The 18,343-nt window shown below is 37.2% G+C and overlaps 1 protein-coding gene across 4 annotated transcripts in view; it reads left to right on the forward strand.

The window, feature by feature from the left end:
- Window positions 1-18,343, forward strand: part of B3GNTL1 (UDP-GlcNAc:betaGal beta-1,3-N-acetylglucosaminyltransferase like 1) — a 189,335-nt gene that overhangs the window by 29,057 nt on the left and 141,935 nt on the right. For 3 of the 4 annotated variants that reach the window (XM_063292645.1, XM_063292647.1, XM_063292648.1), the window contains one exon: window positions 18,116-18,211. The exons of the other annotated variant lie outside the window; for it this stretch is intronic. In XM_063292645.1, coding sequence (XP_063148715.1) covers window positions 18,116-18,211 — 96 coding nt within the window. The remainder of the gene's footprint in view (window positions 1-18,115; window positions 18,212-18,343) is intronic. 4 annotated transcript variants of the gene reach the window in all.

An 18,343-nucleotide genomic window follows, 5' to 3' on the forward strand; every position in this document is an offset into this window, starting at 1 on the left:
GCGTTGCACATTTTAACAGTTTGCTGCAATCCTGTTTCCACCGTGAAACTGTCACATAGATTAATATGCATGAAATATATATTTTAAATAATGTAAAACTTTTAGTTGCAATAATTTTAAAAATCGCTTTACTTCAGATAAATATTCTTAAAATCTGTTAATTTGAAGAAGTTGGAAAATCAGAAAGACTGCCAACTCTTATGTTTTTATATAATATTCTGCTTTTTCTTCAGAATGCTCATATTATGAGAAGACTACACGAACAGCATAAAATAAAATGTCTTCTGGAAATTAGGAAGCATTACAATCTGAATAGGATTTTTCATTCTGAATGTGCAAGGTTGCATTAGGATTGAACAAATGTTCTGGTGCTGTATTATCTTCACTTTTATGTTATTCTGGGATAATTCTTTTAGAAAAAAAGTATTCATGTCTACATCCTGTGTGATTTGCTGCACAATCTGCTTTGCTGACTGATAAGGTTTGGAAAAGTAGCCCAGTATGCTTCCATTGATTTTTATAGATCTTGAACTAGAACAGTAGCCATTTTTTAAAAAAAAATTGTAATGGTGTGAATAAAAAGGCTCTACTACATTTTATCATAGAAAAAAGAAGGTTACCAGTGTTGGAAGTCTAATGCTTATGGTTTAATGGGTATTTCCACTTAGTTTGCTTGAAATATGCTTAAAATCAGCTGTGTGTTTGCTTTTCATTAAGCTGGGCTCTCAGATTTTTTTTTTTCCAATTTGGTGTTTCTGAAAAACCACAGTGGATTTTCAAAGCAACTGTTTGCTCAAGTCTGTTCTGCATTTTAATGAAAAAGTACAAATCTAAACCATCCTCTCTGATACAACTTACTAATTAAATTTTAAATCCAGTATGGCCTCCACATGCCAACAACCACATTAACAATGATGCTATTATTGCAATATTATAAAATGGTTACTAAATAGATGATAATATTTTATTCACATGCTAAAACCATAAGTGAAGGTACTAAAAGAGCATTTTCTTTATGTGTCAAATAGCTAATCACGGGCATTGCATGAGGTGTGTGATCTTTTATGGACTCATCTATTTATTTTCACCTTCAGCAAAGGATCGTTACCTTGTTGTGGTGCTGGAGCTTGAGCACCTCAGTGATGCCATGAGCTAAACCATGAAGGGCTACCCAAGATGGGAAGGTCATGACAGAGAGGTTAGACTAAATGCGATCCCTGGAGAAGGTAATGGCAACCCACCCCAGTATTCTTGCTGTGAAAACTAAATGGATCAGTACAACCAGAGATATGTCAGTATACCATCGGAAGATGAGACCCCCAGGTCGGAAGATGGTCAAAATGCTACTGGGGAGGAACAGAGGATGAGTTCAACTAGCCCCAGACGTGATGACGCAGCTAGCTCAAAGCCAAAAGGACGGCTAGCAGCCAACGGTGCTGGTGGTGAACGGCGAATCCGATGTTCTAAGGATCAACACACCACTGGAACCTGGAATGTAAGATCTATGAGCCAGGGCAAATTGGATGTGGTTATTGGTGAGATGTCAAGATTAAAGATAGACATTTTGGGCATCAGTGAACTGCAATGGACTGGAATGGGCCACTTCACATCAAATGACCACCAGATCTCCTACTGTGGACAAGAGGACCACAGAAGAAATGGAGTAGCCTTCCTAATTAATAGTAAAGTGGCTAAAGCAGTGCTTGGATACAACCCAAAAAACGACAGAATGATCTCAATTCGAGATCAGGGCAAACCATCTAACATCACAGTGATCCAAATATACGCCCCAACCACAGATGCTGAAGAAGCGGAAGTAGAGCAGTTCTATGAGGATCTGCAGCACCTACTGGACAATACGCCTAAAAGAGACGTTATTTTCATCACAGGAGACTGGAATGCTAAGGTGGGCAGTCAAATGACACCTGGAATTACAGGTAAGTATGGCCTGGGAGAACAAAACGAAGCAGGACATAGGCTGATAGAATTTTGCCAAGACAACTCACTCTGCATAACAAACACTCTCTTCCAACAACCTAAGAGACGGCTTTATACATGGACTTCACCAGATGGACAACACCGAAATCAGATTGACTACATCCTTTGCAGCCAAAGGTGGTGGACATCTATACAGTCGGTAAAAACAAGACCTGGAGCTGACTGTAGTTCAGATCACGAACTTCTTCTTGCACAATTTAGGATCAGATTAAAGAGATTAGGGAAAACCCACAGATCAGCTAGATATGAGCTCACTAATATTCCTAAGGAATATGCAGTGGAGGTGAAGAATAGATTTAAGGGACTGGACTTAGTAGATAGGATCCCGGAAGAACTATGGACAGAAGTTTGCAACATTGTTCAGGAGGCGGCAACAAAATACATCCCAAAGAAAGAGAAAATCAAGAAGGCAAAATGGCTGTCTGCTGAGACACTAGAAGTAGCCCAAGAAAGAAGGAAAGCAAAAGGCAACAGTGATAGGGGGAGATATGCCCAATTAAATACAAAATTCCAGAGGTTAGCCAGAAGAGATAAGGAATTATTTTTAAACAAGCAATGCGCGGGAGTGGAAGAAGACAATAGAATAGGAAGGACAAGAGACCTCTTCCAGAAAATTAGAAACATCGGAGGTAAATTCCAGGCCAAAATGGGTATGATCAAAAACAAAGATGGCAAAGACCTAACAGAAGAAGAAGAGATCAAGAAAAGGTGGCAAGAATATACAGAAGACCTGTATAGGAAGGATAACAATATCGGGGATAGCTTTGATGGTGTGGTCAGTGAGCTAGAGCCAGACATCCTGAAGAGTGAGGTTGAGTGGGCCTTAAGAAGCATTGCTAATAACAAGGCAGCAGGAGACGACGGCATCCCAGCTGAACTGTTCAAAATCTTCCAAGATGATGCTGTCAAGGTAATGCATGCTATATGCCAGCAAATTTGGAAAACACAAGAATGGCCATCAGATTGGAAAAAATCAACTTATATCCCCATACCAAAAAAGGGAAACACTAAAGAATGTTCAAACTATCGAACAGTGGCACTCATTTCACATGCCAGTAAGGTAATGCTCAAGGTCCTGCAAGGTAGACTTCAGCAATTCATGGAGCGAGAATTGCCAGATTTACAAGCTGCGTTTAGAAAAGGCAGAGGAACTAGGGACCAAATGGCCAATATCCGCTGGATAATAGAAAAAGCCAGGGAGTTTCAGAAAAACATCTATTTCTGTTTGATTGACTATTCTAAAGCCTTTGACTGTGTGAACCATAACAAATTGTGGCAAGTTCTTAGTGGTATGGGGATACCAAGTCATCTTGTCTGCCTCCTGAAGAATCTGTATAACGACCAAGTAGCAACAGTAAGAACAGACCACGGAACAACGGACTGGTTTAAGATTGGGAAAGGAGTACGGCAGGGCTGTATACTCTCACCCTACCTATTCAACTTGTACGCAGAACACATCATGCGACATGCTGGCCTTGAGGAATCCAAGGCTGGAGTTAAATGCAGATGATACCACTTTGATGGCTGAAAGCGAAGAGGAACTGAGGAGCCTTATGCTGAAGGTGAAAGAAGAAAGTGCAAAAGCTGGCTTGCAGCTAAACCTCAAAAAAACCAAGAGTATGGCAACCAGCTTGATTGATAACTGGCAAATAGAGGAAGAAAATGTAGAAGCAGTGAAAGACTTTGTATTTCTAGGTGTGAAGATTACTGCGGATGCTGACTGCAGTCAGGAAATCAGAAGACGCTTAATCCTTGGGAGAAGAGCAATGACAAATCTCGATAAAATAGTTAAGAGCAGAGACATCACACTGACAACAAAGGCCCGCATAGTTAAAGCAATGGTGTTCCCTGTAGTAACATATGGCTGCGAGAGCTGGACCATAAGGAAGGCTGAGAGAAGGAAGATCGATGCTTTTGAACTGTGGTGTTGGAGGAAACTTCTGAGTGTGCCTTGGACTGCAAGAAGATCAAACCAGTCCATCCTCCAGGAAATCAAGCCAGACTGCTCACTTGAGGGAATGATATTCAAGGCAAAACTGAAATACTTTGGCCACATAATGAGAAGACAGGACACCCTGGAGAAGATGCTGATGCTAGGGAGAGTGGAAGGCAAAAGGAAGAGGGGCCGACCAAGGGCAAGGTGGATGGATGATATTCTAGAAGTGACGGACCCGTCCCTGGGGGAGCTGGGGGTGTTGACAACCGACAGGAAGCTCTGGCGTGGGCTGGTCCATGAAGTCACGAAGAGTCGGAAGCGACTAAACAAATAATCAACAAAATATATTTTCACTTTGAGACTTTCAGAATAAATACATAAATAAACCTTGTTCCACCTTTCTAGCCAAATAATTGCTTTTTATAGTATTTGTTCACAGATTGGGTTTCTTGTTTCAGTGTTTTTAAAACTTTTAATATTAAGGGACTATATTAATATGATGCCAGAATCTTGAAGACTGCACTTAATCTACAGAAGTGAAAGTTTCATATGTTAATCCATTTCCCAGTTAACTGCTCAGCATCTTATAGAAAATGAAAAACATATTTTTGCTGATGCTGGAGGCAAAATATGCCTCTTCTGGTTCACCTGCATTTTCTTGTGTATTTCTGAGACTGAAAAGATAATCGTAGATAAATTATAGTGAAGGAAAGTTTGAGTAGAACTGATTTATAGGTGGATGACATAGGGAAATCTTACTATACTAATTGGAAGTCAGAAAGAAATTAATATAGCAAACCTTTGTAGATACAAAAATTACCTAGTTTATATGTCTTTTGTTTTTCACATCTGATATTTTTAAAAAAATTGGTCTTTTTGTTAGCTGTGGATGTACCACAATTTACAGAAGGCTATTTGTTTTGTTTTGTTTTGTTTTATTCTATTTATCAAATTTGTCACCACCCATCTCCTCCCACCAGAGAGGCTCTGGGTGGTTTACAACAAAATAATCAATAAAACAATAAATATACAATATAATTAATATATAAAAATAAGGTATATAAAAATGCAATTACAAATAGACAATAAATATAAATAAAAATAAAATCTAAATGGCTGATGCTCTAACTCAGTCCTTGCACGGGACAAGCACTTTAGGGCACTAGCCATCCCCAGGCATGACTACTCCCCTCCCCGCCCCAAGCCAGGTGGCAGAGCTAGGTCTTCAGATTCCTCTGGAAGGCCAGGAGCGATGGGGCTAGCCTCACCTCCAGGGGCAGAATGTTCCAGAGGGCGGGAGCTACTGTAGAAGAGGCCCACCTCCTGGAACCCACCAGATGAAACTCTCTTACCGATGGGGTCTGCATGATCAGGTGGGACAGGTTGATGTAACAGGGAAGAGGCGGTCCCTCAGGTAACCTGGCCCCATGCCATGTAGGGCTTTAAAGGTGATGACCAACACCTTGAATTGGACCCAGAAGCAAACTGGTACCCAATGCAGCTTGCGTAGTAGAGGTGTTATATGTGCCCTTCTAGGGGCACCAAAGATAGCCTGCGTGGCTGCATTCTGGAACAGCTGAAGCTTCTGGATACTCTTCAAGGGTAGCTCCATGTAGAACACATTACTATAGTCTATATGGGAGATAACAAGGGCATGAGTGATCATTCAAAGGACTTCCCAGTCCAGGAACAATAAAGTACAGAAGTAAAATACTTTGCTGCTGGAGTCCCAGAATGTAAATGGGAATGCACTCATAGAGTACATAAAGTGATTTTGCTCTTCTTCTGAGGATGATGACCTCACTTGTATTCTCTTGCGCACATTATTCATATAACTCTTACTGCTATTGTGTACATTATAATGATTGCAAATTGATTTAAGGTCATTTCCATAAAATGGTGAAGTGTCCTGTTGTTTTTATTTATATATCTCTATATCTCTACCTCTATCTCTATCTATCTATCTATAGATATACACTGTGTGTGTGTATATATATGTGTGTGTATATATATGTGTGTGTGTATATATATATATACATATACATATATATTGATATACACTGTGTGTGTGTGTGTGTGTGTAGCCATTTGTGAAAGCAAGATTTCTTATCTGTTTAAAACTTTTGAGGTCAGCTCTTCAGTGGCAGCTGCTGTGATAGCTTTGCAATGTTCCCCATGTAGACCTGAGGCATAGGAAATCATTTTAAAGCCAAATCTCTCCTGGAGTTTTAGAGCTGATCGGGTATATGGCTTTGGCTCCAGCCCATCTCTACAGCAGTCATTAACTATAATCATGAACACATGAAAACATGACTTTTCTTCAAAGCAAAATAAGAGAGGGCAGCTTATTGGTGAAATCTTAGAACTTCCTTCTAATTTTCCTTTTGTTTTTACCTGCGGCAGCACTTCTGAAACTCATTTAATTTGCATTCCATCATAATCTAATACAGCTTGCTACTTCTTCATTCCAAGTCACTGTGGAATGCTTTTTACGTATTATTTTATGTTGAGTTTTTGAAAATTTGTTGTTCCAGGTTCCTTTTGACTTCCATTGAATTGTACCATTTTGTGCTACACATATGTGATGTATTATGGAAGAAGGGGAGAAGTGTTCCTTAGTTCCTCTTAATAATATGAAGTACCTGAACTTTTCTTTATCTTTAATTGATATACTAAGATTTATTGCAAATGGGGGAAAGAACACTCTTGTATTCAGTGTTGATTTGCCTTTAAGTATTTCATGTGTTAAGTTTGTTTGTGTGTCTGTATCATATATGTGTATATGTATCTTATTTTAGTTGATAACATCTGAGAGAATCCCAAGGCTGCTGACTAGACTGCAAGCAAAAAGAAAAAAAAATGAAAAAAGCCAGTGGCTAATCACTTCCATATCAGTGCCAAGACAGCTGCATAGAAGTGTTAATGTAGTCATTAGGAGTTGAAATTGACTTCAGAGTGTCTATACCTTTTTAATATCTTTGAATACTTAAATGTTTGTCTAACTAATTCATTTTAGGCTTACAAGTATCTGTTCGCCACTTTCTGGAGGCTAGTATCTGTTGCCTCCTATCCCTAAAAAAATGTATTCTGCATGTGCATAGCTGCTGTTAAAAGCTTTGCTTTGCTCATTGTAGTTTACATGTGGTTTCTTCAGTTCTTCTTGCATAAATAGAGGTGATATCTCAAAAAAGTAGCTCTTGGGTAGAGCCCATCACTTTTTGTTTAATAGTGCCCTGTTTAAATATTTGCACTTAGCTATTTATGAAGATGCTTATGCATAACAAATGAGGAAAGAGAACAATTAGGCAATTTCTATTGTTTTTCTGTGTGAGTTTATTTCAGAGTGGCAAGACAATACTAGTAGGTCTTGGTCCTCTAATTATATTTCAAAAACTGATACTCTATTCAAAACAGCAATCAGATATTCCTTAAGATGCCCCCATTTCAGATGGTCAGCGTAGCATCTGAGTCAGTATAAATGTTTATACATTAGCTGCAAAATGCAAGGCATAGTAGTTGTAGTGTGCTTTCAAATACTCTTTGAAAAGCCCCTCTTAATCTAAAAGATTATTAAAAGGGCAACTAATACATGTATATCAATAAAGGATGACTCATATTGAATTATATTTAATTATAATTGATACTTAGTTTGTAGGCAATTTGTTTAGTAACTTCAAGTCTTCAATCCATTAAGTAATTAGGGCAATAAATTTATCTTTTCACTGTTGAAGGACAAGCCTCTTAGCAATAGGAATGGCATAGAGAATCCATTTCCATTGACCAGCCATCAATTTCCACGTAATGGGTATGTCATTTGAAAGACCGTGGACGTCCAAAAATAATAAAACCTGACTCACAGTCAGGTTCATATTGTTGGAGTTTGTGCAGAGTGCTGGAAAGCGTTTGGCCCGAGAGATCAGAAAGAAGACACCAGGCATTTCAACAAAAATAATTGTATTTTAAGAAAAACATAGGGCATAAATAGTTCTTCATCCAGAGCCTGGATGGGCAAAGTCCTTAAATACAAAGAAGCATATTTATAAGCTCATACACACGAACACATGTGCTGAGCAAAAGAGAGGCTGCTGAGCTGGGCTCAACAGAAACTGAAACCTCTGGTAGCAAGTCCAGGCAAGTTTCCCCAAGCATGCAGCAGCTTTTCTTACTTGGTCATCCAACACTTAACCTTTTCCACACCCCAACCTGAGGACAATGAAGCCTGACCTGTTCACCCTGCCGACACTTAAGAAAACGATTTGTTACCGTGGTAACCAGGCTACCTGGCATCTCTGTGACTTGCTCCTTGCACAACAACAAAATACCAACACATATATGCAATAATTTTGTCCAAGGATATAACAGTTTTAGGACATTTTAGTCATAGCCTAAAATCTGTTGCAATTTTGATACAAATATTATGGCAGTATCCCATTGTTCAAACAAAAAGAATCTTAAATTCCTTATTTCATTCAGTTTTAATATTTGCATATCAAATATATTTATAAAAACAGGTACTTATAAAGACTGCATGCTTTTAACCCTGTAAGATTTGGTGGTCAGTTTTAATAATTTAGGGCTGCACATATGAATGACAGCCAGTTTCGTATAATGGTTAAGGTGCTGGATTAGAAACTGAGAGACCGTGAGTTCGAGTCATCCCTTAGGCATGAAAGCCAACTGGATGACTTTGAGGCATTCCACTCTGCTCAACCCAACCTTCCTCACAGGGTTGTTGTGGGGAAACTAGGAGACAAGAACATTATGAACACCCCCTTGAGTTATACAAAATAACAAAATAAAAGAGGAATTTATATCTAACAATAATAGTAGTAATAAAAATATACACATATGAGATGCCCTTATATATATAATCTGCTTTTTCTTTCTTTTTTCTTCTGTTTAATTGAAGAAATAAAGGCATTTTTAAAAAAAAGATAATTGACAAGAGAAGAAAAGTTCAGCTGCTCAACATTTTCTAGATGCAATATGGATGGTGATTTATGTATTGTAGTCATCACCACCACAGAACAAATCCTGTTGTGGTTTCTTACCTTTTGTTTCTTGTAGTCACAATAATTTCTTGCTGTTGCATTGTAATCGTTGATCCAGGCTCTCAGGTCAGCATGAATAGCATCTTCCAGTTGACAAACATTGGAAGTCCAGCAGCAATATTGCCAGTGTAGAGATTATTGCAATTATACAATCAATCTTACAAAGCCTGAAAGGGAGCCAAAGATGCAAGATGCCACATTAGCCAACATCCCTGCCTTCCATTGCCAAAATATCCCTATCTTATAGCCACATAAGATACTTTCTTATAAAAGCAAGCAAGGCAAAATATAGGAGTAATATTAGATATTGCTGTTGCACATATATTATAACATATTTAAGGCTAACTCATTAAAATATAGCAATTTTGGCAATGCTAGATATAATGTGGATGGAAAAATCTGTCTCCCTTTGCAAAACTTTCCAATTTTTTCAGAGTGCCTGTCTTATTTTTAATGTTTGTTGTGGAGTTTATAAAAGGTATGGAAATTTTTATACAGTTTAAGTCACATTCCTAATATAAAGCATGCAATTGTTTTCTAACCTATTTTTGTTACACAATTTTAATAACATTCATGCATTTTTAAAAAATCTGATAATGGCATAACAGTAATCAGAGAATATGTGAAACCAAAGAATAATTGCATTCTTGTTTGTTCAGGAGTGAATAAGGATGATTCATATTAAATGCAGATCAAATTAAATTTCTTTCCACCTATAGTGTGAACATATTTACAGTGTCGATACATAACTTCTTAAGGACATTAAAACAACAAAAAATTGTATGTGAGCTTGCATTCAGTCCAATTTTTGGTGCTTCTGTCTCCTTATCAGAAGTTTAGTGCATGCTGCATTCCATGATGTAGCTTTACATGAATTTCAGGGATGAGGTTTTATTTGTCCTTTCTATTTAGCTTGTGAGGCCCACTGAAGTATATGGTCACCATAAAATGAACACTATTGCTCTGAGGAGGAAAAATATGTTTTTGTTATTTTCTTGTCTCTCTGTGTGACTATTTGAAATTCATAAAGTATGGCAGACTTTGCATGTTATGGAAATAGTGAATTATCATCATCATTATCACATCTGGAAACAAAATGCAACAGAGTTGCCCTCTTTCTTCCATCTTTAGGCTTTTTGTATGTCCATGATTTGGGCAGCAAGGACTGTGATTCAAAGGAGTTCAACACCCACAGTTGAAGGTCAGAATTTCAAAAGGTCTTGGATCCCTTGGAACATCAAAGAGAATCGGCCAAACTTCAAAGAAACTCAGTATTTATTTATGGGTCAGGAGCATATCTAATAATCTGCTCTTCATTTGGGGATTTAGTTTAGCTGTTCATTCTTGATAAACTTGCATTCTACCTTTAGGAGCTGATTTGAAAGTGAATGAGAAATCTGGGGTTTGGAGATGGGCACTGACGTTTCATTAATCTCATACTTTGTATCCTTAAGGAAGCTTCCTGACCACACGTGATGTGCATTGTGTGTTTGCTTTGACTTGCTTTTTTTGAAACTTTTTTTCCCCAAACTTTTTCTGGGATTTTTTCCTAAATAATAGGCTTTGTAATAAAGTCCCAAGATATTCTTAACACAGAATTCCCTATAAAATTACAGCCTGATCTCCAGTGATTTTTATCAGGCAGATTTACTAATACTGTTTGTAGTTGTTCCAGAGATACCTTTTATGGCAAAAGTACTAGTTGCATAACAAGAGATTCAGCATGCCTAGCCACATACTTTGAATCCTATACAGAAAAGCAGCTACTGGAACATTTAGAAAGTATAATAGCTTATAGGGAAAAAAAATTAGCATTTCTTTGTCCTGTAGCTTCTTCACTTCATTCCTCCCCAAAAGAGGTTTGAATACAAAGGAGATGATAGAGATTGTTAGAGTTTGGTTGTACAGTACTGTTTCTGTAGTTTGACCTTAAAACACTTTTTAAAAAAAAAAATCTGTTTTATATCCAATTCATGGAAAATGCTTGGATAAGTCCCTGCAGTTTCTTGGATAAGTCCCTGCAGTTTTCTTGGCAAGGTTTTCAGAAGTGGTTTGCCATTGCCTCCTTTCTAGGGCTGAGAGAGAGTGACTGGCCAAAGGTCACCCAGCTGGCATTGTGTCTAAGGTGGGACTAGAACTCCTGGTCTCCTGGTTTCTAGCCTTTTGCCTTAACCACTACACCAAACTGGGTCTCATTAAAACAGTTAAAATAGTCTAAATAGTAGTGGTGGGTTCTTACTACTTTTCTTTAAAACTGATGTTTAGGTGATGACAGTTGCTTGTTTTGCTTTCTTCCTATTCCATTAGTGATAAATTCAGAAAGGAAAATAATAAAAATGTGAATAATAGAATCATGATCAGGGAGTTAAAAATAGATGAAACAATGCATGTTCTAAGAGGTTTTCAGATTCAAACAATTGTGGTTATATTGCTTAAGAATACCTCTTTGTTCCCAAAAAGGTGGTTTAAATTACTGTTAAGTGAATAAATTCTGCTCTTTATAAAACTTAATAGAAATAAATATTACACATTTACAAATTACAACAGTTACTACAGACTGTTGGAAACCTATGTTGGAATGTTGTGCAATTATTGGTTGTTCTACTCCTGTACCATGTTTCTGATCCTGAAAGGGGAAGAACTAGATCTATTTAGATCAAAGCATGGGTGGTAGAATATGGTGGCTGATGTTCATTCTCATGGGGTTGTTACTTATTATTTTCACCAATAGATAGTAAATCCCTAATGAGATTTATAGATAACAGAGTCCCTGTTTTTGCACAGTCCTTAAAACTGTTGATTTAGCAGATTGTTATGACATAATTTTTTTCCAATATTTTCTGGTAGAAGATGAGACCCTCCTGTTCCCCAGAATGGTCAACACATCTAGGCTTCAAATGTGGGCAGTCAAAACAAGTAATTCTTTGGTCAGTAGCCAACAACATGACTAAAGGTGTTTTGCTTTCAAACTCAAAATGGAACTTAGGGTGGAATGATAATTTGATGAAGGAAGCTTTTCTTTCATCGTATCCAAAAAGCAAATCTCAGCAATCAGCAAAAAGTTGTTGAAGCTCTGAATGCATAAAAATTGTTCCTATAAGGATCATTCTACTGCTTTTTTAAAGACCACAAGGGACTACACTCTCTCTCAAAAGTTGTTTATTACCTATGAACAAGTCTTCAGATCTCCTCTGGAATTTTTACCATGATGAGCTAAGATATAGCGAACAGGTGGTAGGCAACGAACTTCATATGAGTTTGTCTACATCCTCTGATAGAAAAAGCCCATAAAATCCTGACTATCTGCTAAGTTGCGGTCCTTCTTTTAAATAATACAGTATCAATAGTTATAGGATGCTTAAGTAACGGGGCTTTTTCAGTTGTAGCCCTAAGTATTAGAATAACTCTCAGTAGTTCTGCATGTTTTACTTTAATATTTAAATAGACACTGAATATTGATGTCTTTAAAACTCCCTTGAATATTGTAACTAATATCAGCAGATCAACTTCCCCAAATAATCACATTAAATTGTATTGTGTTATTTTGAGAAGTGGCTGAAAATATTATTTGAATAACACATCCAATCTGGAAATCTTCTGAGCTATAATATCCTTGGGTTTTAAACTGTAAGTACTATGTTCTTGGACAAGCTGTAATAATGTTTATATTATGATGGGATCATCATATCATATGAAGTGGTTGCCAATGGACATAACTAGATGAGAGAAAAGATTGGTCGGATATATGGGACCTACTCACAGATCTCAGAAGAGGACGGAAATTAGTGCTCACTGTGAGGTCATTCATTCATTTATTCAGAACTGTGCATGTGCATATACACACATACACGCATAAGTTTCTTTTGGGAAAACTAAGTTTAAATAATACTTCTGATTTGTGTACTCTGGCTACTACTTCATGCCTAGTAAATCTTGTTCGTTGACAATTTAGCAACTTTTTATGATCTTTTAGTTTTGAGCTGAAAAAGGGTGCTTTATGAATGGTTTTTCTTCTGAATATGCTGCCTTCTAGAAATGTATCAACAAGAATACTTGGATAGAAGTAATTGACATTAGCTTCTCCTAAAACCCAGCTACTTTAGTTCAACTGGCTCACAAACAGCTAGTGGATAACAATGCCTTGTACTTTTAAGAAGCCTTAATGTGGTGTCTTGATATTTCTAAGTTATGACCATGGCTAAAACCTGGTTGCTTTTCATTAATGTCTTTCACAGTTTGGAGTGGACTAGCTTATACATTCTACTCTAATTGGAAATCTGGCTTTAAAAAAGCCAGAACTAAGACTAATCTATCACCTCCTAGCAGCTGTTCATTAATTTGTATTTGTGTAGCTTTGGCCGGGTCATTCTACTTTGTGTACAGAAGCTAAGCTTTCTTATCTGTTTCTAAAGAAATGCCTTTCAGATCAGCAGAACTGTGTTTGCCCAGCACTTCGTATTTGTTTTCACCTACTTCTCTGAATTTCCTCATGTAAAATTCTCATGTTCATAAGATTTATTTTGTAAAACTCAGGAAATAAGAGAAAAAAGAAAAGAAAAGAGAGAGACTTACTTCAAGGTACAAGCAGTATCTCATTCTTAAATAATAACTCATCTGCCATTAGTTTAGAATGGTCTGTACTTTAAAATAATGCTTCTCTAAATTGTTAAGATAACATGGAGGCCTTATTCTGCCGGACTAGGAGCAAGCAGTGCATTTCCTTGTTATAAATATTTAATATGTTAGTTCTTGTCCAATGATTCCTCCCACCTTCCTTCAGTGACTCACTCTTTCTACTTAATAGTTAATTGGGTTGATGCCAACTGATATGCTCAGATATCAGAGTACTTACATGTCAGTGCAAATACTATAAGTTCATTACATTTGGTGGTCTGTAATTTGTAACCCCAGTATTCACTGAGGAGGAAAATCCTATTTACCCACAGAGCTGAGATGACCATCAAATTCAAACTGCCCAAATCAGTGCCAGTTCCCACAGAAGCTTGGTGATTACAGAGATGGAATGATGCTGATTCCTTCTGACAAATCTTGAGTAGGTATCAGCTAACAAATTTGCTATGAATATCTAGTGTGCTGTTTCTAGCCTTACTTTAGAGGAGCATTGCTGTGTCAGCAGAAATTAGGCACAGGACATGGAGAACTATACACTGTTTTGGGACATGGTGAATACCGGGCTGGCTTTACTCCAAAAAGTGTTTGACAAGCATTTGGAAAAAAAATCTTGTGAAATATTCTGGATTTTTGTTCCCCAGATGAGGTATGCATGCAAAGTGTTTTGAGAGAGTTTAAACCTTTTTCATTCGTTTTATTATTTACAAGAATATGTTAAATCATACATCAAGAGCAAAGTATCTGCTCTATGGATTATGGAATAAACAAAGGGTGGATGCCATTTACTTGTGTCAGTTTCAGTTTATTTCACGGCAAATTGGGATTCTTTGGAAGAAAGTGGAGAAGTAGCGATACTTTTGGCCGTGTCTATACACAGCTGTTCTGACTGACCAGAGTACTAATGGTTCTTGCCTTGTTCAATTCAGTCCATCACCAGGGGTCAACCAGAAGACCAACCTGCTACTACATATTGTTTCAAATGTAGGGAAATGGGGTACATGAAAAACAACTGTCCTAAATTAAGCAACAGGGTTATCTATATGACTATTGCTCAGAGGAACCCATTTCAAGGTTAGTATTCACCCTCCCTAGTTGAATGCCATAGCTGTCACAGAGGATTGGAGGGGTTAGTCCATATTAAGGGACAGCCCATAAGGTATGTAGAAAGAGTGTGGTAAATGGAGCAAACATTTTGCTACTACATAAAGCTCTTATCCCAGGTTGTCCCTTGAACACATGTAACAAGCTAATTCAGCAAATATGCTGCTTATAGTTAAGCTTCATGTCTGGACTGAGGACTAGAAAGAAGTGTGGGACTTTGCAGTTTCAAATTGCCAACACATTTCAGTGCTGTTTGGAAATGACCCAACGCACCATACTTAGGGTACTTTTCAGCCCATAGAGAGAGAGAGAACCCCTTAGGCATATGGATTTACAAACATTCTATATGCTACAATTAGAGACAACTCAGCCTCTTTGTGATCCTCAGTAGCTGGGTGGAGATACATTGAGGAAGATAAAATGTCTCACCAAACTATCCTCCCTGAAAAGAGGGAGGGTGAATCACCAGTTGAAGGTGAGGTTCCAGAAGGTACTTTGGAGATTCTTCCCTAAGAGATGCCCAAGGCTAGAGGAGATGACTGAAGCAGTTTGTTTGAAGAAGATCATGGCTCATAGATCTCAGCAGCCTAGTGGAGGTAAAGGGCATAATAATCAAGTATAGCAGTGCAAGTTTTTCTGCCTTCCAAAAAGCCTGGGAGGTTGACTCAAGCCTAAGTAAAATCTAGAGGACAATGGGGAAATCTTGGCACTATTAGGTGTCTCTCAGGTAGGAGGGCCTCCATTGTTTTCTTAAGGGTCATAGAAGAGAATATGAGCCCCACAGACTTGATTGTTCCTGTCCAGTATTGTAGAAAGCTGTATAGTTTAGTTCACAATCCCCCCAGTGGTCATGCAAGGGTCAAGAGGACCAGGGAGAAACTAGACTATTATCTGTTCATAAACATCTGTCAAATATAAAACATCAGTTTTAAATGTGAGATTCAAAACATTCTAGAAGAGGATGCTGAAAAACACTTCAGCTAGCCAAATGGACAACTCCAGTTTTTTCTTGCTTGCAAATGGTTATGCAAATATTTTACAAACAATTTACAAATTTTGCTGTGGAAATGTGTTAATGATTTGATTGTGTGAATATTGTGCCATGCTAAACTAAGCTGACTTTCTAAGTACAAAAGGGGATTTTTAGATGTGTAGAAGGAAGATAAAAAAAACAATATGTCAGTTGCTCAGTGAAGATACCAAAATGCTAACAGATAACAAAGGAAAAACTGAGGTACTCAACTCCTAATTTGGCTTAGTCTTCTTCAATAATAAAAGGAACAGATCCTGGTAGCAATAGGTCAATGGTGGTATGGTGGGAAGTATTGGGAGAGGTGATATAAGAGAAGGAGGACCAAGAGTTTCATGCTGATTTTCACTTCTACCCAGATCCTGGGTCTGGGTAGATCCTGGGTCTGGTCAATATCCTTCAGGAAATATGCCCAGAAAGGAGATGAGACCTAGAAACAATATTTTTGGAGTTTGCCTCTATTTTATGGAACAATCTCCGTCCTGAAATTAGACTGCCCCCCACAATGGTATTTTGGAACTTGATTGGAACGAAACCTTTCTGGAGAATAATGTCAGTGTTGTCTTTGGTTGTTATTGCAGATAAATGTATTATTATTATTGGCATAGTAATATTAGTCCTTGCTGGTTGTGGCAGCATACAAGACAAACCAGTAAGAGAGGTGGTTGTCCTACAACAGTTGTGATGAACAAGATGAAAGGGTAGGACTGAAGCTTCAGACTTAGAGAAACATACCAGTGAATAACTATTTAGTCTGCATGAATTTAAATCTCTAGGGCCAAATCAGTTGCATCCTAGGTAATGAAGGAACTTGCTGATAGTTTGGTAAACCCTTTTTGCACTGCCTTTAAATGCTAGAGAATGGGTGAAGTATCAGACACCTGGAGGAGGGCAAATAATGTCACTATCTTCAGAAAGGAGGAAAAGAAAACTATAGACCATTCCTTCTGACAACAATATTTGGAAAAAATCTGATTTGATATCTTAATAACAGTGCAGTAATTACCAGAAATCATCGTGCCAAACCAGTTTTATCATACTTACTTATTTTCACCTCATTTTATTATTTATCCTGAATCAGTTGTGGAATGCCGTAGATGTACCATGAAAAGGGGTTTTCTCAAGCTCTTTGCAATAGAAAGCAAAATTCTCACAAAGTCCTTTATAATTAGAAGAGGGATTAGTGTACAGAAAGCTCAGCAACTGGATACTTTCACTTTAGCACCCAATTTTTAAGTTTGCTAGGGCAGGGACTTCTTCATTCTCTTGGTAAAAACTACTTGAAGAACAAGAGAATTGACTAATGGTTTTCCTAATATTGGAGGAATGTGCAGGTGTTCTGAGCTAGTATTGTTTTGCAAATCATTATCTACAGTACTTTTTCAGATTCTGAGAAGTCTATGATAGATACCTTTGACAGAATATTCCACAGCAGTTTAATAAGCAAACTAATTAAATGTGGGCTGTTAACAGTTGAGTAGTTACATAGTAACTGGCTGAAACAAGTGAGGTTTCAAGAAGGGTACCACAAGGTTAAATCCTGGACTCGGTACACCTTAACATTTGTATTTATTATTGGGATTATGAAGTGAAGTAAATATTGATCAGATTTGCAAATGACACAACATTAGGTGGGATAGTAATATCGTAGAACTATAATTAAATTCAGAACTGCCTTGATAGCATAGAGTAAAATGTTGAAAATAACAGTGAAAATTAACCAAGACAGATGCAAAGTTATTTACTTAGAAACCAAATCAAGGGCACAGATATAGAATAGGTGAAATCTGATTTGTATTTCCTATACTGAGGAGTGAGCTGGACGCAATGGTCTGAATGGTCCCTTTCAATCCTATGATTATATGAAAAACTAACTTCTTCTTTGTATCAGTTACTACTATATTTTTAAGCTGAATCTGCCATATAGCTTGTTTTAAATTTTGGAAAGAAAGGATTTTGTGTCATTAGCTAATAACAATAAATTATTGTTATGTGCAGTAACTTGTAAATCATGGAACAGAATAAAAAAATAGACATTAATTGTATATAGTGTAGTATGAAGAACAATTTTAATTATTTTTATATATTGAAAACATATCCTTCCTTTTCTCCAGCTAACATGACAATTATCATTGTAACAGAAATAGTGATGTTACAAAATTAGATACTGTTAAAGTAATAGTGATTTTGACTCCATTAAGATTAAAATCAGTGCCATGAATCTGATTTGCAAGAATGTTAATGAAATCTTCTGTAGTTCAAAGACAGTTTTTTCAAAAATCTTCACGAACCTCTTAAATACTTTTCCTGTTTTTGGTTTGTGTTATCTGCATTTCGTGAAAGTAATCTTTTTGTTTCTGTTTTCAGATTATAGGTTGCCAAATTAAGAGAGAACCAGCAGAAGCAACTGAGCGCTATACTAGGTGGATCAATAATTTAACACATGATCAGCTTCTTACTCAGGTATTTCGTTATATTGGTTACAGAGATTAAGATTACAGAAAGTTGATTTTCCCATTTATGTTGTTTACAATTTAGATATTTATTTGACTGCTTTGGAAGACATGGAAGCAGGATATTTAAAACCACCAGAGA

The sequence above is a fragment of the Candoia aspera genome, chromosome 2, assembly GCF_035149785.1.
Source record: "Candoia aspera isolate rCanAsp1 chromosome 2, rCanAsp1.hap2, whole genome shotgun sequence".
In the NCBI taxonomy this organism is placed as follows: domain Eukaryota; kingdom Metazoa; phylum Chordata; class Lepidosauria; order Squamata; family Boidae; genus Candoia; species Candoia aspera.